General features: G+C 40.2%; 1 protein-coding gene across 14 annotated transcripts in view; it reads left to right on the plus strand.

The window, feature by feature from the left end:
- Window positions 1–24,785, plus strand: part of grid2 (glutamate receptor, ionotropic, delta 2) — a 704,448-nt gene that overhangs the window by 604,401 nt on the left and 75,262 nt on the right. For all 14 annotated transcript variants that reach the window (XR_002459338.2, XM_073909344.1, XM_073909341.1 and 11 more), the window contains 1 exon segment: window positions 2,444–2,639. Coding sequence is in view for 13 of the 14 variants with exons in the window: in XM_073909344.1 (XP_073765445.1) it covers window positions 2,444–2,639 (196 nt within the window). In the remaining variant the exon portion in view is untranslated.

A 24,785-nucleotide genomic window follows, 5' to 3' on the forward strand; every position in this document is an offset into this window, starting at 1 on the left:
TACTTCATCTTCTTCAGCATCATATTTTCATCATTTTCTTTTCTTCTTTTCTTGTTGTGGTTCTTCTTTTGTCTTCTTTTTTACTTCATCTTCAGCATATTTTTAATTTTCATTTTCTTCTCTTTTTTCTTGTTGTTGTTCTTGTTGTTTTCTTTTTTTCTTCATCATCTTCATCATATTTTTCATTATCATTTTCTTCTCTTTTTTTTGTTGTTGTCCTTTTTGTTCTTCTTTTTTCCTCTTTTTCTTTTTCTTTTGCTTTATCTTCATATTTTCATCATTATTTTCTTCTCTTCTTTTTGTTCTTCTTTTTGTTGTTCTTTTATTATTTGACTTGTTGTTCCTCGTTCTTTTTGTTCTTTTATATATTATTTTACTTTCTTTTACTTCTTTACTTTCTTCTTACTTTTACTATCTTCTTTGCCATCATATTTTCATTATCATTTTCTTCTCTTCTTTTCTTGTTATTGTTCTTCTTTTGTTCTGCTTTTTGTTGTACTTTTATTCTTTTTGACTTTTTGTTTGTGTCTTTTTGTTCTTTTACTTATTTTTCTTTTTCTTCATCTTCTTCATTATCTTCCTCATCATCATCTTCTTCTTACATTTTAAGTAGCAATTTTCATTATTTTCTACTCACAGTCCAAAAAACATGCACTATATTGGAATTGAATAAGCTAAATTGGCCATATTGTATGTGTGTGAATGTAAGAATGTATGGATGTTTCCCAGTGTTGGGTTGTGGCCGGAAGGGCATCTGCTGTGTAAAACATATGCTGGATAAGTTGGCAGTTCATTACGCTGTGGTAAACCCTGATTAATGAAGGGACTAAGCCAAAAAGAAAAGGAATGAATGAATGGATAAGCTCATCTATTTATTTGCCTTATTATCCATTATTATACAATGCCTTGATTTGAATTATTAGCAATAAAATATGTTTTTCTATTAAAAATATTTCCTATAAAAAAACATTTCGCTAACACTTTATAATAACTACACACTATGAAACATTAAGTAATCATTAGCATTTAGTGAATTCATTGTCTGTTAAGCATCAACTCTACATTAATAAACGTTAGTAAGCAGTTTATAACTGCAGCTACAAATGCTGTATTCTTGACTTACAACCACATGTATAATGTGCTTAATAATTGTACTTTCATACTTTGTTAATGATTTATTTTTCATTACTAAATGAAGTATTGCCTTATTTACAAACCATTTGTATTTAAGAGTAGTTGGAGGTTTTTAACATCGTTCAGAATGAGTTAGTAAATGATTTATAGACTATTGAAATTAAGGTTTATACATCTTATTGTTCAGGCATATATTAATGGTTACTATGTATGTTAAAAATGCTATGTTAACTCAACTTCATGCAATTTTGTGACCTAATCTAAAGTGAGGACTATTTATGAAGATTATATATTAAGATATATAAATGTTGATTTCAATAGTTTATTAATCATTTACTTACACATTCTGAATGATCTTAAAAAAACACCAACTATGCTTAAATAACTGGTTTGTAAATAATGCAATACTTCATTTAGTAATAAAAAAACATTAACAAAGTATGAATTATTAAGTACAAAGTACAATTATTAAGCACATTATACATGTGGTTGTACAGCATTTGTAGCTGCAGTTATAAACTGCTTACTAATGTTTAATAATGTAGAGTTAATGCTTAACAGATAATGAATTCACTATTTGCTGATGCTTAATAAATGATTCCTAGTGTGTGTTATTATAAAGTGTTACCATTATTTTGTTACTTTAATTGGCCAACAGTATGTGACTTATTCATAACACCCTGTTAAAGCTAACCCTGCTGTGTTGTTTTCCTCAAAACTGGCTAGCAGTCACTGTTTTTCAAAATAGTTCCATCTTGTAGCCTAGAAGACGTAATAATAACAATATAAGATTTTACGTACATATTTTTACAGATTTTTAAAAAATCCTCCTGTGTTTCCCATCCAAATTTCAACAAACATTTAATTGTCAGGAAGTTGTCTGCCAGCACTGAGGTGAAAACCTCAGAAGCACGCCATGGTTAATCCTGAGCAAATATCTTAAAACTCTGTGTTACATTTTACCCCGTGCTCCCTTACCAGCAATTAAGGCTATTAGCTCAATGAACTGCTCATTTTCTGCTTGTTATTAGTTAATAGTTGGGTTTAGGCATTAAGTCAGGTTCAGTACTTAGAATAAGATCACACTTTAAGTGCTAATAAATAAACAAAATCTTAATAATAAGCAAGTAATACGCCAGTAGTTAATAGTGAAAGTTGTGAATCAAAGTCTGATAAAAACAAAACAAAGTAATGAACTTTTTGAGTACAAAATGCCCGACACCCTGCATGTACTTTATGTTAAAAAAAAATCAGCAGCTCACCATTCATTGCTTATTTTCATTTTGAATCGTTCATTTTTCCCCTTTAGGTCACTACAAGATTTGGCTAAGCAGACAGATTTGCCATACGGCACGGTTCTGGACTCTGCCGTCTATGACCAGGTTCGCAGTAAAGGAATGAACCCTTTCGAACGAGACCCGATGTATTCGCAGATGTGGCGGATGATCAACCGGACAGGAGGAGCCGAAAACAACGTGGAGGAATCAAAAGAAGGCATCCGGAAGGTAGGAGGCTCTAGCCGCTTTGACTACTGCCACCGTTTGTCTAATTACGGTGCAGCAGTTTGTGAAGATAGCGCTAATGTTCTCTGAATAGAGATATCAAAGCAAAAAATGCACTAATGTGGCTTAATGGTGCTTGAGTTATGAGTGATTTAACTCTGAAAATTCCCCCACCGAATTCCCATACTAATTAGGTGCGGGTTAATGCCTTATTTGTTAACCCACCATATTTTATATTCCTCTCTTCAGAGCGTGTTTTCGTTTGGAATTTTAAACGAGCTGCAATTAAAAGTGCTGGTAGGCAAGTGAAGGCAGAGAGAGTCTGTGCTGCCTTCAGATCTAGTGAGAATACTAAAGAGTAAACGGCTGACTGGAGTGTTTTGTTAATGTGATATCATCTCACAGGTGTTTAGTTAAATATTGTATGACAAGGTGACACCTCTGTCATGCCAGAGTCGTCACCCTCCTTCAGCCTCGCTTTCTTTTGCCTGTCTTCCGTTTCATGTGCCTGTCTGCTCGTCTCCATCATGTAGGCTTCACAGCGCCCCCTTGTGATAGACTCCTGGTGCTTCTTCCCAGGTTTTATGACTGTAATGTGATTCATGTTGCAAGCATTTAACAGATGCTTTTACCTGAAGCGATCAACAAAAAGTGCTTGAGCTTTACATGCGATGTAAGTTAGATTATTGGCAACAGATTGCAGCCATACAAAGCCTCAAACTAATAAACAAGGCAACATGGTATATGCAAGTGTTTTTGCAATAATATACTGTATATTCTAGGAAAATTTAAGAAGAAAACTATAAAATCATTTTAGCATTTTCAACTCATTTATCAGATTTTCTAATTAGCACAACTGTACTAATATTAAAAGATTTAATTATTTACGCACCCTCAGGTCATTTCAGTTTTGCTTGGCTAACTTTTTTTTCTTTTTTTTTTTATGTAATAAACAAAAGAAAATATTTTGAAGGATGTTGATTACCAGTGTGTTTTAATTCATTGTCACCCACAAGTGCAACGTAAATGTCTATTCACCTAATATAGTTTTTTCTTAATACTGAAAATTTTGGGCAAACAGGACAATTATTAAGAACAGCTGATCTTATTTCCCAAATACTGTAATTAGAAATTTAATAATAGTAATAATTATATACTCACCCTCAGGTCATTCCAGGGTGAGTATATATCCATAATGTGTTTTAGAGATGCGCGGATGGGCTATTATTTCATCCGCAACCGCATCACAAAACTCATCATCCGTCCGCCATCCATCCGCACTAACATTTTTGACCAAATTTTAAAACCGCACCCGCCCGTCATCTGCTGACTGAGCTCTTTATTTGAATTGCTTATTCCTTTTTATTATTAAATGAATGTTTCTTTATTGATTATTAAAAAAAAGAGAATGACTTTAATGACATGCAGTTAATCCAAACGTGCAAGTCAAATCCAGCATTAATTGACGCTTTGAAGTGACGCTAAACAATACGAGGACATGTCTTTTCACTTGATTCGATTCCTCGGTTGGTCCTTGAGTCTTTTCCTTGCGTCCTTCCCTCGCATCCTATAGGGGTGGAAAGACGAGGAAAGAAAGCAAGGAAAGGAAACGAGGATACACAAATAAGAAATGAGAAGCACACCTATAAAGCTCTCAGAATATCAGCAGTGAACTCCGTCTCCAATTGGCGCACAGGGACAAAAATAAATAAATAGCCTAAATTAAACGCACTGTACTGTACAAATTTTTTTTATTATTATTGTAGCCTAGAAAACGCATTTTGACACATCATTTCAACATTCAGACGAGAGCACCTGGCCTCTAATGCGCCCTGCTGCACTGAAGGAGTGCTCGCTCGCAGCACTTGTTGCTGGAATGCATAGAATTCTCTTGGCAAGGTGCTGTAGTCGTGGGGATGACTGGCCTTGTTTCTCCCAAAAGGAAAGTAGATTTTACTCTGCTGATCCGTCTATACGGAAGTTTGTAGATGAAGACTTCTGTTCATCCAGAATTAGTGTATCCGATTCCTCCTCTCATTCTGTGAAGTCAGTCCTAGGCTTTTTCGTTGGTGCCCCAGCTATGTGTACAAAAACAGTACAACCGCCCACCACCCGCCCGAATTTAATTAAAATATTATTTTTCGTCACGTCATCCGCCCGATTCCGCGGCTGTAACCGCCATACGCGCATCTCTAGTGTGTTTAAAATCTTTTGTGCTCAAAAGAAAAAGGAAACTCATGAGAAATTTGGAACCACTTGAGGGTGAGGAAAGGATTAGGAAATTCATTTTTAGGTGAACTGTCCCTTTAAGGCTCCAACACAATTATAAATTATTGTATTGTGGTGAAGTAAAGCAGAGCAGTATTGTATATTGTTCAGACCAACTATATTCCCCAACGGAGATGATGTTGACTTTTTTTGCACTTTCAGAAAACAGAATAAAAACAATGGTCTTAAAATAAACTATCAGCTGGCATTTGGTAAATAGAGGAACATTGTGTACACTGCAAGAATAAAGTGTTTAAGAACACTCAACAAAGGACACTTATTTTCCCATTTTCACAAAAGGTAGTAATTTCTCTGCTCTCAGTTTTCTTCTAATTTATTACATAAATATAGCTTTGCAGACTGTTTGAAAGGACATGCAAATGCTCTTAATGGAATTTTAATGCAAAATTTTAAAGTTCTGTCATCATAAATTGTCTATCACATTCATTATCAGCCATCTGTAGAACAACTAAAGCAGACATGAAAGCAGGTCATAGCTTTTTCTCTGTTCTTGTTTGTTTGTTTGTTTGTTTGTTTGTTTGTTTGTTTGTTTGTTTGTTTGTTTGTTTGTTTGTTTGTTTGTTTGTTTGTTTGTTTGTTTGTTTGTTTAATTTATTTCTCCGGGACTATTTTTTCCTGATTTAATTTCTTAATTAATTTCATTATTTCTTTAATACTGTTATTAATACTTACTAAGCCTAATATGAATACAACTTAATATAAAGAGAAGTGGTTATGATATGATATAAAATATGGTAAAATAAAAAAATACAGGTAAAATTTTGTAGATATAAGGAGAACTTTAATCAAGTTATGTATTCTATTCTGTATGCTAATGTACTGCAGTGTTTATAATGCATTCACAACCAGTTGTAGACTTCATATTGTATTCAATAAAATTAAACCATTTAACTGGTGTAATAACTTTTTTGTGTGATGAACAGGCTTAATTGAATCACCATAAATATCATCATCATTATTATTATAAGTACAGCCTTTATTTTACCAAGAAAAAGGACATTGAGATTTAAAATCTCTTCTACAAGAGCATCCTGGCCAAGAGTAACAGTACACAAAGCAACATAGGTTTTGTTTTGTCAGCATTTGAAACCAGTTTTGGAGCAAATAAGAACTACATTAAAAGCAAGCTGTAACTGAGAAGAAGCCAGAATGGGTGTGAATGCAGATGTGTATCAACAGTAACTGTATCATCAGCATAATAATAACAGATTGTATTTTTGACATTTTGATCAATATTATAGTAAAAAGAGACCCTAGTACGGATCCCCTTGGTACACCTTTAGCTACATTCAGTAGAGAAAAAAAGCTTTTCTGTTGCACATTGATTTCCGTTTGTTTGTTTGTTTGTTTGTTTGTTTGTTTGTTTGTTTGTTTGTTTGTTTGTTTGTTTGTTTGTTAAAATGAATTGCAATCAAACGCAAAAGACAGAAGATGATTTTTTTCTAGATGAAGTATGCCAGGGAAGAATGTAAGTTGTCAGACCATTCAAACCTTTAAAAACAAATAACAATAACTTGTACTGAATCCTAAATTGGACTGGAAGACAGTGAGGGATAAAACTGGTGAAATGCTAGCAACTTAGAAGGTTAAAAGGTTATGTCTGCATTTTGAACCAGCTTTAGGCATACAATTGAAGAAACTCCTGAATGCAAAGAATTGCAATAGTCTAATCTGGATATAACAAAAACATTAAAGATGGTTTCCAAATCCTTAGAAGAGAGAAAAGGCTTCAGTTTAGCAAGGTTCCTTAATTGAAAGAAACCATTTCTGACTATAGAATTTATTTGCTTGTCAAACTATAACTCTTTATCAAAAAAAATTTTAAGACTCTTTGAGTAGTTGTGGATTTGAAAGATATCTGTTAAACCATCCAATAACATGTACAGATAATCCAATACTTGTTGTGCATCAGCAAAGTATGATCAACTGTAAAACAGGTTCCCCTTCGGGGGGAACTTCAGCACTATAAGTGGATTTGATTGTAAAATCCACGCATTGGGGAGGTTCGGTTCAGAAGCTACTCGTCTGAAAGAGTATTGAACGGGCCAATTAAGAATGAATTGGCAGCGCAAGCCTGCGCAGGTGAGCGGCATAAGCAATCAACTGAGTATATAAGCTCACCTGGCGCCAGCAGACGCTATCCTTTTCGCTTCAGAGACTTTCTGATCGAGTCGATGAGGGTTCCTCCTGCTGTGACCAGCGATTCCGAGCGAACGAGAGCATTCTCCCGGTCCAGAGTGTGTACACGCAGTGGCAGACGGTCGAGCTGGGTTTCTCCCTTGCCTGGCGTTCTTTGGGTCCGGTCCTCCAGAGCGGTGCGTATAAAGTTGCAAACTTCACAGAAAGAGCAACACAGTCGTGCAGCACGTCCTTATCAGGACGGCGCTCCGACTGTGCGTTTCTGGATGCGGTGGTTTCCTGTCCTCGGATGATGGGCGCGGGCACTGCGTTACATGTCTGGGGGTCCAGCATGTTAATGCGCTGCTCGCGGGCAGTTCATGTCGTCATTGCGATGCCATGACTGTTGCGCAAGATCGTGGTTAGCCTTTGCAAAAGGGTGAACCACCCCAGTTGTCCCCTGCTCTGCAGCGGGCACTCGGGCAGATCTGAGGGTTTCAGCGAGAGATAATCCGTCGCCCACGGGCCCGCGGACCTCCCGCTCCTCTAAGCGCTCCATCCAAGCTTCGGGCGGGGGAAGCGATCCGTCTAACAGATGGTAGCCCTTACGCCCGATGACACCGGAGACCAGATGTCCACCGCGGCATCGGAGGGTGGGCTTTCATTGTCCGATGATGATCCAGACCCGCTCGCCCCCTTCGGGCTGGTGAGCGCTGTCACTACGGATCCTGAAACGGACATGTTAGCCGTGCTTTCCCGGGCTGCTTCGGCCGTGGGTTGGAGATGGTTTATCCCCCAGCTCCGCGGCCGGACCGACTAGAGGGGCGTTCCCTTCTTCCCGGAGGTGCACAGTAGGCTCACGCGGTCTTGTAAAGCACTTTTTTCTGCTCGTGCTGCGTGTTCCTCCACCCTAACCACTCTTGACGGTGAAACAGCCAGGGGGTATGTGGCGATTCCTCAGGTTGAGTGCGCGATGGCGGTAAATCCGCGCGGCGCCTCTTCTTGGCGGGGTCCGCCTCGTCTCCCATCCAAAGCCTGTAAGTTATCTACCTCCCTCGGAGCTGGAGCTTACATAGCTGCGGGCCAGGCTGCTTCCGCCTTGCATGCGATAGCCACCTACCAGCGCTACCAAGCGCAGGCGCTGGCCGAGCTGCACGAGGGTGGGTCCAATCCAGGCTTACGAGCTTCGCACCGCCGCCGACTTAGCTCTTCGGACTACTGAGTCCGCTGCGTGTGCGTTGGGGAGGACGATGTCCACATTAGTGGTCCAGGAGCGCCACCCCTGGCTGATATGCGCAAAGTCGACAAAGTCCGCTTTCTTGACTTCCCCATATCCCCAGCCAGGTTCGGCGACACTGTCTGTGAATTCACCCAGGAATTCAAGGCGGTGAGAGAGCAGTTGGTGGGTGATGTCTTATCGGCGGTCCGTAGCCCGCTCCGCCCGCCGTGCCATTCATACCTGCTCCTCGCCGAAGGCGCCCGCCTACGAGAGCTGCTCCGCCCCCGCACACGCCTCTGGCGAAGCGAGCGCGTCGGGCACCTCGGAAGCAGGCAGCCCCCCTGCCCAGAACGCCGCTAAGTCCGGCAACGGACCGCGAAGCGCCCCTGGGACAGGCCATCTGGAGAAGAGGGAACTTGCTCTTTCCCCGCTGGAGGGCGGGGCCCCATTTCTAACGGCACTTTTTACTGCCATGAAAACATTATGAAAGGGCACTTTTCTCTTCCCCAGATGTGACAGCCCGAAATCTGCCAGTCTGGGACGCTATGCTTTCTAGCTTGCAGATTCGGTGCGTTTCGCCAGTGGCTCACGAGCGCTGGGAGGACGGTCTCCTTTCTCCCACCCCTCGAGCCTCCCCTCCGGAGCTCGGGTTTGGAGTGAGAGCAAATATCTCACCTCCAGCTTTTCCGTGGGACCCGCGAGCTTCCCGGATCAGCACACCCACTCCGCGCTGCCCCACTGCTGGTACGTCAGCGATTGTAGCGATGAGTCCATTAGCGAGAGCTCTGCCTGCCTGGTTAGCGCGGGCCAGCTCTTCGCGGTGGCTCATACGCACAATCAGACTCGGCTATGCGATTCAGTTCGCGAAACGGCCCCCCAAGTCACGGGTGTGTATTCACCAGGGTCAGCCCCCTGTCCACCCCTGTCTTGCGAGAGGAGATTGCTGTCCTCCTGGCGAAGGATGCAATCGAGCCGCTCCCTCCAGCCGAGATGGAGAGCGGGTTTTACAGCCCACGCTTCATCGTACCCAAAAAGAGCGGTGGGTCACGGCCAATCCTAGATCTGCGCGTTTTGAACCGCTGCCTGCACAAGCTGCCGTTCAGAATGCTCACGCAGAAGCGCATCCTCCGGTGCGTTCGTCCTCTGGGTTGGTCTGCAGCATTAGACCTGATGGACGCGTATTTCCATGTCTCCACTCTTCCTCGCCACCGACAGTTTCTGCGGTTTGCGTTTGAAGGTCGAGCTCGGCAATACAAAGCCCTCCCCTTCGGGCTCTCTCTGTCTCCGCGGGTCCTCACCAAGCCCGCGGAGGGTGCCTCAGCGCCCCTTCGGCTCGCGGGCATCTGCATACTCAATTTCTTACGACTGGCTGATTTTTGCCCTCTCTCGGAGCAGTTGATTATGCACAGAGACAAAGTGCTCTGGCACTTCCACCTGTGGGGGTTTCAGGTCAACCGAGAAAAGAGCAAACTCGCCCCCGTGCAGAGGATCTCTTCTCTCGGGCTGGAGCTGGACTCGGTCACCATGGCAGCGCGCCTCTCCGGAGAGCGCGCTCAGCTGATGCTGTACTGTCTGAGAGAGCTTGACAGTAAAATAGTGGTCCCACTGAAACTATTTCAGAGGCTCCTGGGGCATATGGCATCCGCAGCCGCTTCATGCCGCTCGGATTATTCTATATGAGACCACTTCAGCACTGGCTTCACGGTCGAGTCCCCAGACGCGCATGGCACGCGCGCGCACACCGAGTCTCTGTTACTGCGCTGTGTCGCCGCGCCCTCAGCCCTTGGAGCGACCCCTCGTTCCTACAGGCCTGGGTGTCTCTAGAACAGGCGTCCAGTCTTGTTGTCGTTTCAGCAGACACTTCCAACACGGGCTGGGGGGCTGTGCGTTGCGGGCATGCGGCTACGGACCTGTGGAAAGGTCCCAGTTGCATTGGCATATCGCCTGGAGCTGTTGGCAGTGTTCCTCGCTCTCCACCGTTTTTTTCCGGTGCTGGAGCGGCAACACGTGCTGGTCAGGACGGACAGTACGGCGGCGGTGGCGTATATCAGCCGTATAGGGGGTATGCGCTCTCGCCGCATGTCTCAGCTCGCCCGCCGTCTGCTCCTCTGGAGTCATCCGCGGCTGAAATCGCTGCACGCCATTCATATTAAGGCAAGCTCAACCGTGCAGCCGATGCGCTCTCACGGCAGCCTTGCGTCCTGGAGAATGAAGACTCCACCCCGAGTCTGTTCAGCTGATATGGGCGCGATTCGGGGAAGCCCAGGTCGATCTGTTGCTTCCCCAGAGATCGCTCATTGCCAGTTGTTCTTTCCCTGACCGAGTGCTCTCGGCACGGATGCACTGGCTTACAGCTGGCCTCGGGGCACGCGCAAATACGCGTTTTCCCCAGTGAGCCTGCTCGCGCAGTTACTGTGCAAGGTCAGAGAGGACGAGGAACAGGTTGCTGGTTGCGCCCCTCTGGCTCAACCGGACCTGGATGTCAGAGCTCTCCCTCGCGATAGCCCTCCCCTGGCAGTCCCTTCGAGAGAGCACCTACTCTCTCAGGGACAGGGCACCACCTGGCACCCTCGCCGATCTTTGAAGAGATTTTAGACGCGAGGAAGACTTAGGTAACCTCCGATTACGGTGGCTAATACCGTCACTCGGGCTAGAGCCCCCTCCCCGAGCGCGCCTATGCCCTGACGTGGAGTCTATTCACTGAATGGTGTGTCTCTCGCTGAGAAGACCCCCGTAATTTGCCAGATCAGCGTTGTGCTTTCTTTACGCCGAGAGAAGTTGGAGAGCAGGCTGTCGCCCTCCACACTCAAGGTTACGTGGCTGCCATCTCCGCTCTCATAACGCGGCGGCTGGCAGCACCGTGGGAACGCATAACCTCATCATCCGGTTCCTCAGGGGCGTTAAGCGAATTAATCCACCCCGCCCCCTCTCATGCCCTCTTAGGATCTCGCCCTCGCTACACAAGCCGCGTCAGATCCCTTCGATCCTCGACTCAGTATCTTTCTGTCCCTGAAGACAGCTCTGCTGGTTGCGTTGATATCGATTAGAGGGTCGGGGACCCGGAGGCATTTTTCGGTCAGTGATTCGTGCCTGTAATTGGGCTGGCTTCTCTCACGTCCTGAGACCCCGCCCGCGATATGTGCCCAAGGTTCCTACCACTCCGTTTAATACGAGGTAGTGAGCCTGCAAGCGCTGCCCTCGGAGGAGGCAGACCCAGCCCTTCTTATTGTCCAGTTCGCGTTTTGCGTATTATCCGGACCGCACTCAGAGTTTAGATCATCTGAGCAGCTCTTCGTCTGTTATAGCGGTCGGCAGCAGGGAAGTGCCGTACCGAAATAAGTTCCCACTAGATTGTGGATGCCTTTCTTTCACTATCAGAGCCGAGATGAGCCGCGTCCCCCGAGAGCGCGTGCGCACTCCACTCGGAGCTTCGCATCCTCTCGAGCGCGCGCACGCGGCGCCCCTCTAACAGACATCTGTAGAGCTGCGGGCTGGGTGACACCCAACACATTTGCAAGGTTTTACAATCTGCGAGTGGAACCGGTTTCCTCAAGGGTATTAGGTAACCCTTGGTGATTGAGGAAACAATTCGGTAGGGTGTTGAAACACGCTTGCTGCGCCATTTTCCCTAACACGGAGATACGTGCGCCTTTTTATCTGTCAGTAAAGTTCCCCGTCAGGTGAGCCCTGCAGATTCCTCCGTGGCCCCCAGCACTGACTCAGCGGAGGAGTCACTTGCTGGCCCACTACGTTGTAGGTCTGCCCGCTGGTCAGCCCGCGTTTTGGGTAAAGGTGCCTGCTATGCGTGGTCCCCACTAGGCGATCCCATATGCTTATTCCGCCACGGTTAAGTCCCCCCCCTGGGCGGACCCGTGTCTTCCCTCCCCGCTAACCACTCTTTTGCTATGCGTACTCCCCCTTTTTAGGGCTAGTCCATATGTAAATTCTGCCATCTATCCCCCCTTGGGTAACGGATGGCCTCCGCAGCGTCCTCCCTATCGGGATTGCACGCTTCCCAACGTACTGTCGTATTTTCCTAGAATTATCTAGATGCTCACGACTTCCCAAAAAATATATATAAATCCGTAAAACTTCTGTTGAAGTAGGATAAATTAGGGCCAGGGACACGTTGGAGGACCGCGCCCCCCATGATGTGGGTGCGTCACGCTTGCTTGACTATCTCCTCATCGGGGGTGTTGGTAAGGTGCAGTCATTATGGCGCTTTCAATGGGCTCCCAATGCGTGGATTTTACAATCAAATCCACTTATAGTGCTGAAGTTCCCCCCGAAGGGGAACGTTCGAGGTTACTAAAGTAACCCTTCGTTCCCCGAGGAGGGGAACGGAAGCACTATACTCCGTCGCCATAATGACTGTCCCTTAGCTGTTGAAAGTCTCTTCAGCTTAAAAAGGATAGCGTCTGCTGGCGCCAGGTGAGCTTATATACTCAGTTGATTGCTTATGCCGCTCACCTGCGCAGGCTTGCGCTGCCAATTCATTCTTAATTGGCCCGTTCAATACTCTTTCAGACGAGTAGCTTCTGAACCGAACCTCCCCAATGCGTGGATTTTACAATCAAATCCACTTATAGTGCTTCCGTTCCCCTCCTCGGGGAACGAAGGGTTACTTTAGTAACCTCGAACGATTTGGATTTTAACAATAAAGAGGGAAAAGTTTTTATTTTACTTTCAATGTATAAAGAATACGTTTTTTTGTAAACAACATGACTATGTAAATTTTAGTTGGTGGAGTTGAAGGGTTTACATGTATAGAACAATTCATGTCATTGCCTATAATATCAACATCAGGAGTCAGCTTGTTCCAGTAAGCACTATATAAGACAGATCCAACGCAATCTAACGGCAATTTGTTATTTTTTTTTTTTTTAGTGGCTAATTCGTATATATTTATACGATCTAATTCATACAATTTAGTACAATTTGCTCATCACCCGATGATGATTAGGGCTGGGGTGGCGTTGGGTGCCACAACTCCTGTTTTAAAATGGTACAATTTCGTACGACAGAACTCAAACGAATTAGCCACTAAACTGACACAACGTAAAAAAAAAACTTGCATTTCCTCGTGAGATCAGGCTGGACAGATCAGCTTGATGCTAAAGGTGTATCAGACACTTATATTCAAAGCTACTTACAAATTAGGAATACAACAAATCATTCATCATCATAGTGAGGCAGTACTAGTGAAACAAGTTTCAGATATCAAATAAAATATCAGTAAACGGTGATAAATTTTTAATTTTGGGGAAACTTCCCCTTTAAAGAATGAAAGAGCAGATGAAGAATTCATTGTGTAACAGCAGGGCTTGTCGCAGCTTGTGAGATTCATAATAAAGGAGTCTCTGGTACACTGGACAAACATCTGCTCTGATTTCCCCAGCAAATATTTACGATGTTTATTCTCGATTGTATTCGTCTCTTTTCTGAGCTAGTCATGTGCTAACACTGAGAGCCCTTGTTTGTCTCATTTTTCAATAATAGTAGCAAACTGGGAATTTCATTTCAGTGCTATGGAAGATACTTTTATAATTTTACTTTACTTTTATAAAAGCAGAGCATACAACATTTCTATTTTTATGACACAATTTCACCCACATTGCAAAATATTAATACTTTCACTCAAGATTAATGTTTCATTAATTTTCAATGGTCTTGTTAAGACATTTTTTATAAAAATTAGGTGTCCTTAGGACTAAACAGCTTCTTTGAATTAAATTAACATTCTTAATTATTTAAAATAAATAACTTTACTACAATTGCTATGACTTACAATATTTTGTCACACTTTTATCACACTAAAATGTCATTTAGTATGTCATTTAGAGTTTATACAATAGACTTTATAGTCTTTCAGCTAACCGTGTATGGCTTTATTTTAGTTTATTAAATACTGTAACTGTATTGTTTGTTGTTAGTAATATAGATGCTGCAATATTCAATAATATACTATTGAACCGAATAAGGTGCTCACTCAGCAGGCACACAACATCATAAGACGTTAATATTAAGTTAGATTTAGGTTGGGATGTCAGGTGGTTAAAATTCAATGTCTAGCCAGCCTCTAACGACAATGTTATTTTGACGTCCGATAATGACATCAAATTACATTGATATTTGGTTGATTTTAGGTTGTTTTGGAAAGTAAACATAATCCAACGTCTTGTATATAGTGGTAACGTCCACAGAATGTCAAGGTGTAACATGATTAGATGTTGATATTTGGTTGATTTTAGGTTGGACGTTGGACATTGAAGTCAGCCTGACGTTGGGTTCTGACATAAACCCTATTTTCATTTCCAAACAAAATTCACATTGAATTTTATATAGTTGGGGTACAACATCAATATGACATCATGTTGACATCCTGTGCCTGTAGGGCATCTTTAGAGGTGTAATGAAAGTTATCAACCCAAGCTCATTCTGGTAACGTAGCCCCGCGGACGTTTCTGGAGACCGCGATTTACGTGGCCGGAGGTACGTAAGGCCGCCTTTAGTTTTTTTTGAGCGAACGCTGTGGGGCGGTGTGGCGCCGCTCCGCCCCTCCTCTTCGCGCTCGCCGAGGACGACGACCGGGATCGAGTCCGGGGAACAGCGGTTCCGGAAATCAGGTAAGATGAAAAATGGAATCCAAAAAATAAGGGCGAGAACGCAGCGGGATCCGAAAACGCGGTCGAAATCGAAGACTAGGGCTTTTGCTTTTTTTTTATTTTTCTCTGGACGGCTTTTGCGAACCATCGCTCGGGTTTAGGGAAGGAGGAGGAGGAGGAGGAAGAGAAGGGCCGATCCGGCGGCTTTTCGCGCGAGAACGGCGCGGGCGCAAACGGCGGGCGCTACCGAGAGGCGCCCGAGACGTGAAAAAGTGCGCACATCGGCCTCTCGCGGATCCGCGAAAACAAAAACCACTCGAATACGTACCTCCCGGGACATAAATCGCGGTCCGCTACGTTTCCACAATGAGCCCGGGTTGAAAGTTATGGCTAAAAATTCAGTTTACCAAACAATGAAAATTATGTCATTATTTACTCACCTTCTACTGGTTCCAAACCTTTATGAGTTTGTTCTGTTAAACACAAAACTAAAAAGATATTTTGATGAAAGCTGAAAATCTGTAACCATTGACTTCCATAGAACTTTTTTTTTTTTTTTTGGTGGTTACAGTTTTCCAGTTTTCTTCAAAATATCTTCTTTAAGTGTTCAGCAGAATAAAGAAACTATAAAATGTTAGTTTCTACTTGAGGAAGAGTAAATAGTGAGTATAGTTTTTAGTTTATTCGTGAGTAAAAGTTTGCATTTGTATAATGTTTATATTATTATTAGCAGAATTATTTATTATATGCACATTTATATTTATCTTAATAAAAACAGGTTTAAATTTGTCCACCTGTCAGGTTTTAGTGATGTATGCATCACCATGTGGAGCATAAGAGTAGGACATGTGTTTTAATATAACTCAGTTTTTTGACCACACTTCGTTATTATTGTTCATTTACTAGTTTGCTGGAAATTAGAACTGATTTTAGAAATAGCTTTGAAACAAATATTTGCACTTTACAAACAAAAATAAATATGTAGGCTAATGGATGTCTTCAGCGGAGTGATTTTTCACTGTTTATTTACTCTATGAAAGTAAAGGAATAAAATAATGGGTAAAAGTAAAGTAAAGAGAAAGTACAGTGGCCGGATAGAGCAGGCTTATACTTTGTCCTTGCGTAGATGGTCAGTTCAACTGTTTTCTCTCAAGTGAAGCATTCAGTTTTTCCACTTACAAATCCCGCCATGTAAATAGCAAATGTGCCACGGTGCAACGCAATCAATTTTTAAATAGGAATGGGAGATGAGACTGATTGGTTTAATGCACATTATACCTAAAACACACCTATAACTCATTAAGAGAGTAAGCACAAGCTTGTTAGAGCATGTACCAGAGTGCCTATCGTATTTTCCATTCTTAAAATAGTATAAGTGGATTCGGACATGCCCTAATGCTTTTGCGCCATGCTCTTTAGAAAAAAAATAAAGTTAAAAATAGAAAAACCGTTAAAATAGAAACCCAAGTCTTGCTTCTCAGTGGTAAAACTCAATTTTGTCCAATAATTATATTCTCTTGTCCTACTATTTTTTTGTCCTAACCCCTAAGGTTAACAAATGCACATATGCATTTTAGCACATAATCCATAAAAAGAGCTTATGATGCTCTGTCATTTTTTATCATATTGATAAGAAAAAACATTCAGGAAACTTTGTTGTCTGTAACTTAATCAGTGTGCGGTATCTGTAGAATTACTTAAAGTAGAAACATCTTATTTCTGCTGTGTAAACTTTTAAAAAGAATCAAACAAAAAAAGATGAAATGAAATCACTCCCTTTGCTCTTAACTGAATAGCTACTGTATATAGCTCAATAATAGTTCGACTTTATTTTACAAGGGTTACCACTGAATCTTTATTTTTCGCCATTTATCAGAGACTTTTTTTTATTGTAATGCAATTCAGAATGATCACATATTCTTTTGTATTTTGTAGATTTAAAAAAAAAAATGTCGTTTATATAATATAAATAAATATATCTGAATAATGTTTTATGTTCTTTTGTTTTTTCTGAAGATACTTGAAAAATTAAAATATACATTCTCTGTATATTAAATAATTTTTATAAAAAGTTTTTTTTTTTCCCAGCGTACTGTAATCTTTCTGATTCCCAGTGATATTACAATCTTTTCCTTAAACACTTTAATCTTAAACAGCAACATGTTACAACAATAGTCAGTTTTTTCCTCTCTCCACAACTAGCAATCCACAAATTACAAAACGTAAAAAAACAAAAAAGCCTTTCGTCTGGAAGGTAGCCCTCACAGAAGGACATGAAAAGTTCTGCATACTAGGAAGACATTTTTTTCAGGTCATAAGATGAGATATCCCCATTATGTCTAGCTCAGTACCCACCGGAGGAAAATTTTGTACATAGACCATTAGTTGACATCAAAACATGATTGAAAGAGTGGAGCGGGAGGGGTGTGGAGGAGGAGGAGAGAGAGGTGCCTTTGACTGCAAACAAGAGAGTCGATATAAGCCAGCACTAAAAGGATTTCAATCATATTTCACCATACACAGACTTCATTATCTAAGGCTTATATGGCCAGCATGTCCATCGCCCAAGAGAGAGGGAGACAGAAAGGAAGAAGAAACTGAGAGTCGGAAACAGCTGAGAGAGAGAAAAGAGAAAGGTGGAGGAATAAAGATGAAAATATTGATGAGTTTAAAATAAAATATAAATTCTCTCATTATTTATTCACCATTATGTTGTTACAAACTTATAGGATTTTCTTAAATCTTACCTCCCAATTTATTCTTTTTTTTTTTTTTTGTACTTCTACTTTAGAACTGAAATCATAATGAGTGGATCACCGCAATTAAAAAAAAAACAAAAAAAAAAAAACTGAAAAGTCCCATGTGGCTTATAAACTACTGTGATACTTTGGGTGGTTGGTTGGTTGGTTGGTTGGTTGGTTGGTTGGCTGGCTGGCTGGCTGGCTGGCTGGCTGGCTGGCTGGCTGGCTGGTTGGCTGGCTGGCTGGCTGGCTGGCTGGCTGGCTGGCTGGCTGGTTGGTTGGTTGGTTGGTTGGTTGGCTGGCTGGCTGGCTGGCTGGCTGGCTGGCTGGTTGGCTGGTTGGTTGGTTGGTTGGTTGGTTGGTTGGTTGGTTGGTTGGTTGGTTGGTTGGTTGGTTGGTTGGTTGGTTGTTCGGTTGGTTGTTCGGTTGGTTGGTTGGATTGATTTTGTTGGTAGATTGGTTGATTTGCTTGGGTTTGTTGGTTGGTTGGTTGGGTTGGTTGGTTGGTTGGTTGGTTGGTTGGTTGGTTGGTTGGTTGGTTGGTTGGTTGGTTGGTTGGTTGGTTGGTTGGTTGATTGGTTGGTTGGTTGATTGGTTGGTTGGTTGGTAGATTGGTTGATTTGGTTGATTAGTTGGTTTGATTTGATTGGTTGGTTGGTTGGCTGGCTGGCTGGTTGGTTGGTTTGTTGGTAGGAGTGTTGATGGGAAGGAGTGTGGTCTCAAAATTAAAGGTTTATGACACAAAAGTATTGTAAATAAAACATGGATATGAACAAATAATCTACACATTAATACTAGAACTACAGAGGTTTTGATAATTTGCTTTAATTTTATAAGTTACTCATATATTTGTTCATTTATTTTCTTTTCAGCTTAGTCCTTTTATTAATAACGGGTCGCCACAGCGGAATGAACCACCATATGTTTTACGCAGCAGATGCTAATTTGGTTTATTCAATTCACCTATACCTCATGTCTTTAGACTATGGGGGAAACCAGAGCACCTGAAGGAATCCCACGCGAACACAGGGAGAACATGCAAACTCCACACAGAAAAGCCAACTGACCCAGCCAGGGCTCGAACCAGCGACCTTCTTGCTTTAAGACAATGTGTGATCATGCTACCCACTGTGTCACTGTAACGGCCCCATTTATTTTGACTGTATTTTTCACTTTAACATTACCATTCAATTCAAATGACAAAACATAAAAGAGTTTTGAGTATTTCAATACTGAATGGCCATAATGGTCATACTGACCACATACATTTCAGTTTCAGATACTTTTCCCATGCCTTATATGTGTACTGTACCTCTGTTATTTCATTTTTTGGTAATAAAACAACTCTCTGACAGCAAAAACAGAATTTTACTTCAGACATGCCTTTCAAACTTTCAAAAAATAACCTTTGGGGCAGACGAGTAACTTATAAACAATTATAAACTATATTACAAAAGATTGTATATTTTGGGTAATGACTGTATAAGAAATAATGACATTCAAAGCTTAAGTTTAAAATAGAAGCTTTAAATATAAATATGACATGACAAAAATTTTCTTTGGTACAGTGTGGTACAGTTATATGAAAAGCAGAAACTGCTATGGCCATTCTAGTAGTTACAGAATTCTAGTAGTAGTTCCAGTGTTAAATTAAACTTTTTTTTTTTTTTTTTGAAGATAAATAAGCAACATTTGAGCAATGTTGTGACAAAAACATTCAGACTAGTTTTGTTAACTGGATTGTTTGTCTTCAAATCATTTAAACAGTTTAGCATGAGGCGTATGGATGGCTTTAATAACTTTTACACTTTTATGGCACATTTGTGTATCCCTTTTGAAGCAGTAATTGAATGGAAAATAGCAGCCTAGGCTCTCTTTCCACATTCGAACGATCAGAGGATGAGTCAGCGATGACAAAATATTCATATTTGAGTGAAATAGTTTTTTTGTTTTTTTTAAAGTGAATTCTCATTATAGAGGGCTTCTAATGATCTTCCCTTTGTGCATTCTTCATTCCCCAGATTCACACAAACATGCTATACAAAGAGCTGCTCTCCTCTCATTACACAAACATTATTTATCATCTCATTCTCAGCTTGCTCATTAGCCTGTTGTCACACCGAACAGCACAAAACAGTGCAGCGCATGTGGGAAGTCGGACGGTGATTGTTTAGAACGCGTAATGATGAGATTTGAGTCATCACCAGCTGAGGCATCGTGATCGCATGAGGAGGCCTGCTCTATGGGAAAGATTAAAACTCTTTAACACCTGCTTGGTGCGTTTGAGAAAGATCACAGAGAGGTGTGGCGTTTGCTGGATCTGTGTTTAGTGTCATCGAGTGCACCTGCTCTCCGCTTATCACCAGATATTGCTGTTGTTTATTTGCCGTTGTTTAGACCTTTGTTAACAGCAGCTTGCACGGGTCTGTGTTAATCGTGCTTTTATAAGAAACAGAGTGTTTTATTAACTGCATTAAACTTTGATGTAGATCCAAGAGACGGTACTGTGGGGGAGCGGTAAGAGAATGTTTAGAGGTTATTTGTTAAAGAGGCTTTCAGACTGACAGTTATTAAATGAGCGCAAATTAATTGACAGTGATTAAAATGGTCGCTGAAACTCTGCTGTTGGGAGTCAGTAGGGGTTTCAGATCAACTGCCGCATCCAGCTGTATCAGGTGTCAGATTTCTGGATGTCTGCACAAACACTGTTTTCAGTTGGACTAAAACAAAAAATAAATAGTTTGTGCTATTTTCCTGAAATAAAAGGATAGTGAAAAATAATAATAAATGACAACATTTTCTGCTGCAAACCACTTCAGCATTTCGCATCAGTTTTTATGACAAAGGTGTTGAGGTCACAGATTGGAAAATAATAAGCGTAAACCAAAATGTTAAATTAAAAGGCAATAATAAGAAAAATAAATACAAAATTGTTTAGAATAAGAAACAATGTGGTCACGAATAATAATAATAAAAAAACATCAATCAATAATACAACAAAAATACAATAAAAACACATTTAAATTTATAATGCACAACACTGAAATTCATTTGGTTTCAATAATCTAAAGTTTTCCAAGCTGCAAAAAAAGACGATATTTTTAAGATAATTTTTTTTAAAAATGTTACATTTATATTTTCTAGTCATGTGAAAAATAGAGACAATTAGATAGATAGCAACAATATGAACATTAATATCCCAAAATCCTGGTATACTAAAAGAAAATTGCAAAAATGCCATCTCAAAGCTTCACTTGGCTGATATTTTGTGTGTTTACTGTGAATTTGACCATTTTCTGCTTTTAATGGCATTTACCAAGAACTTTGCATTCTAGTTAGCATGCATTTCCTTAGTTATCACCAAAGCTCTCTCTGTGCATGATTAAATTAGTGTGCTGTCTCAGAAGTCTATCTAAAATCAGTTTTTTTTTCAGGTAGCTTCGTGCACAAACACTGCTTCCAAAGTCACTTCCTGATAGGGCTGATAAGTCACCACTGTCCTAGCATTTTTTGACTATGTGGCACTCTTATTGAAAACAAAACTGTAGTGGCCACAGAGTCTTAATTGTATCTGTGTAGCTTTTATGACCTGTGAACGGATCAATCCAAGAACACTCGCAGTGTGCAGAGTTAATTTGTTGTTTTGTGGGGCAAAAAGAAGGTTATAACCTGCACTGCACAGAATACCACTACTTATAAGTTTCCACAGACACACTCATAACATATCCTCATGTGTTTGATTGTTAACTATGAACTTAACTTGTATTTATTAATCTTAAAATAGTACCCTCAGCTCAGTTGAACACATTTAGCATTCATTACATTTTGGAATAAAATTCATTACATTCATTACATCTACTGTATTTAAGTTTGGGTTTTGGCAATTTATGTTGAAAATTTTACATAAAAATACAAGACTCTGAAATGCTATATCATAAATACATAAATTAGATAAAGTCGTGAATTAATAAATATTTTAATAATAATAATAATTATAAAAAAAATAAAGAAATTGAAAAATATTATACTTAAAAATTATGCTTATTAAATGCATTTGTTAATATATTACAGTATTTATTATACAGTTAAAACTACTGTAAACTACTTTTGCGGTTTAATGAATAATAGCTGTTTCATTTTTTAATATATTTTAAAAAGTAATTCATTCATGTGATGAAAAATCCCAATTTTTCAGTCTTCGAGGTTTTGATTGTTTTGATATCCAAATTATTTTATAGTATTACAGAATTGTATACTAAACAAGTATAACCTGAAATATTTCCTATAAAAAAATACTTGTATGTTTGACAGAATATTTGAATATGCTTTCTACCATTCCTTATTCCACAGCCACTCTCCAAGCCCTACTCTACTTACAACACTCAAAGGGAAAAAATAGAGAGGAATACAAAGTGAGTGCAAAAAAACACATAGAGGAAAAAAAAATAGACTTTGAACACCAAAAGCAGAAGAGGAAGCGATAGTGTAGGAAATGTGGAAGGGAGGATAATTGAGACCGGACATCACAGGTGAGATACATAGTGGAGGAGGACAATGGAAGTGCTGCTTTAACCAGAATTAGCCGAGACTTATCTTCTTCCTCCTGATAGATTTGCTGCAGTATTGTTGCTAGGCATCCGAAGGAATGAGCTGGTGTTACAGCTTCAAGAGAAGGGGCGGTTTCGGAAAGACACACAGAAGAGCCCAAAGAGAGAGGATAAGTGTTCGGGAACGATAAGAGGACCGCTAGAATGAAAAGAGGTGGCGCTAATTGTAAAGCTGGATTTAAGCGGTCTGATATGTATATGGCTTCTCTACGTACCCGTATCCATATTATACAGCATTTTGTTGAGCGAAACTAAAATTAAAATAAGAGTCAGTTGAGGAGGGTTGATCTAAAAGAAAATTAGGCTGTATTATCAGTCTGAACTTGTTAAGTCTATACTTGGCAGGACATCTGTCTGTGTCAAGAAGATGTTTTTTTCATATTTCAGTCTCTCTTTACTGCCTGTGCGTATGTCATTTTGAGAGGAAACTTGCTAAATGGAGATTCTGTTAGTTGTAGCAATCTGTTGAGAAACCTTGTGTACTTAAAGTCCTGATGTTATGCAGTTATTACTGTCGCTGTTCTTGGTTGATCCATATGGTACTTACGGTATGCTGTCTCTGAGTTATGCCAAAATGCAGTATGCATACCAGATCAACATATGTAAATTACAAATATTTATTAAAGAGGAATTTCAAGGAAATCCTGTTTAGGCTATGTTTACATGATAACGGTGTGGCTAAAAACACAATGGGCTCTATTTTAACGTCTGAAGTGCTGGGCGCAAAAGGATTAAAGGCATGTCCGAATCTACTTTTGCTATTTTAAGGAAGGAAAATACACTCTGCGCCGCGGCGCATGGTCTAACAGGGTTGAGCTTATTCTCTTAATGAGTTATGGGTGTCTTTTGAGAATAAACCAATGAGAGTCTCATCTCTCATTCCCTTTGAGAGTCAGCTGCGTTGCATCATGGCACATTTGCTATTTACATAGCGGACTTTGTATGTGGAAAAACTGAACGCTTCACTAGCGAGAAAACACTTAAACAGACCATTTGCAGCGCAAGGATAAAGAACAAGCCTCCTTCAATCAACCTTAGCTTTGTCTTTGTCTTTCTCTTTTTCTCTTTCGTGGATAAGGAAAGGTGTTGTGCGTACTCTACTGAAGACAGCCATTAGCCTACATATTTAGTTTCATTTGTTTAGCACAAGGATTTGTTTAAAAACTATTTCTAAATTCAGTTTTTATTTCCAGCAAACAAATAAATGAACAATAATAACAACTAAATTATATTTAAACACACGTCCTATATACCATATGGTCAAAAACCTGGCAGGTGGACAAATCTACGCCTGTTTTAATAACACAAATATAAATATGCATTTAATAAATAATGCTAATAATAATACTAATAACATTATACAAAAGCAAATTGTCTTGAATAAACTAAAAAAGCCCCCTGAGATGAAGAAGGCATGGAGGCAGTGGTTTTTATATTTATGTAGAAAGGAATAAATTTTGTAATATTTTAATCCTTTAATTTTTTTTTTACTTATAAATATATTTTTGTAATGCTGTACGACCAGTGTGTTTTAAGCAATGTGTAATCAAGGTGCACAACTAACATGCTCTGCGCTGAACTTTAGACCTGCATTCAATTTTAGTTCCCTAAAATAGCAACACACCAACAATGCGCCTTAACACACCTCTTTTTTAACCCGGAACACCCATATGAGTACACAAAGTCGCGTAAATGGATTTGCTATTTAAACAATGTGGCTGCAAATGGGAAAATAAGGGTTGCGCTGATCTGAAAGTATAGCAACATGACGCGGCAAAAATGTCTTATTGTGCCAGTTGTATGATGGGGCCAAATATGTTTTTTCCTTGCATTCTAAAAAAATAATCAAATTTACACGTTTTCACATTTTCAAAATGATCCATGTCTATGAAAAAAAAATCAAAACGCTATATTATGATGCCAGGCAGGTAATTAGCAACTTTATTTAAGGAATTTTACTTGGTAAGTGACGATTTAGCTAAAACATTGTAGTGTTAATGGCCCCTTAAATAAAGCAAGTGATCTTATCTATTTCAGTCAATTCTTGTATTTCTGCCATTTCGCACTTGTAGATTGTTTGCTTTGTTTCAAAGCAGCGATTAGAAATGTTACAATGTTTTAACTTCCTCTTTGCATTCATAAGGAAATAAGGCATGTTTCTAAACAAGCTGAAATTTGTCAGAGCGTGTGTTTATATTTGATATTCTGTTCACATCAGTCATCTGACAGGTTGGATAGACAGCAGATAGACAGTGTGTTTATTGTGGCTTTCTTTGTAGCTGTTATTATGTTGGAATGCTTTATCATTTTGAAGAGAAAAAAATCAAGGCTCTGTTTGTATTTTTATTTTTTGCATGGTTCTTGTAAATAGTTTTTTTCTGATCAAATTTCAGTTCCATTTCACATCATCTTTGCTCTTGCACATTTAATTTAAAGAGGCATAAGCAAGGCAAACATTATTTATTTATTTATTTATTTATTTATTTTGTTCATCCTGAGGCCAATGACTACAGGACATTGGGAGTTAAAAAAAAATCTTATACAGGCAAAACAAAATTATTGACCATGGC

This window comes from Danio rerio, chromosome 8 (genome assembly GCF_049306965.1).
Source record: "Danio rerio strain Tuebingen ecotype United States chromosome 8, GRCz12tu, whole genome shotgun sequence".
Lineage (NCBI taxonomy): Eukaryota > Metazoa > Chordata > Actinopteri > Cypriniformes > Danionidae > Danio > Danio rerio.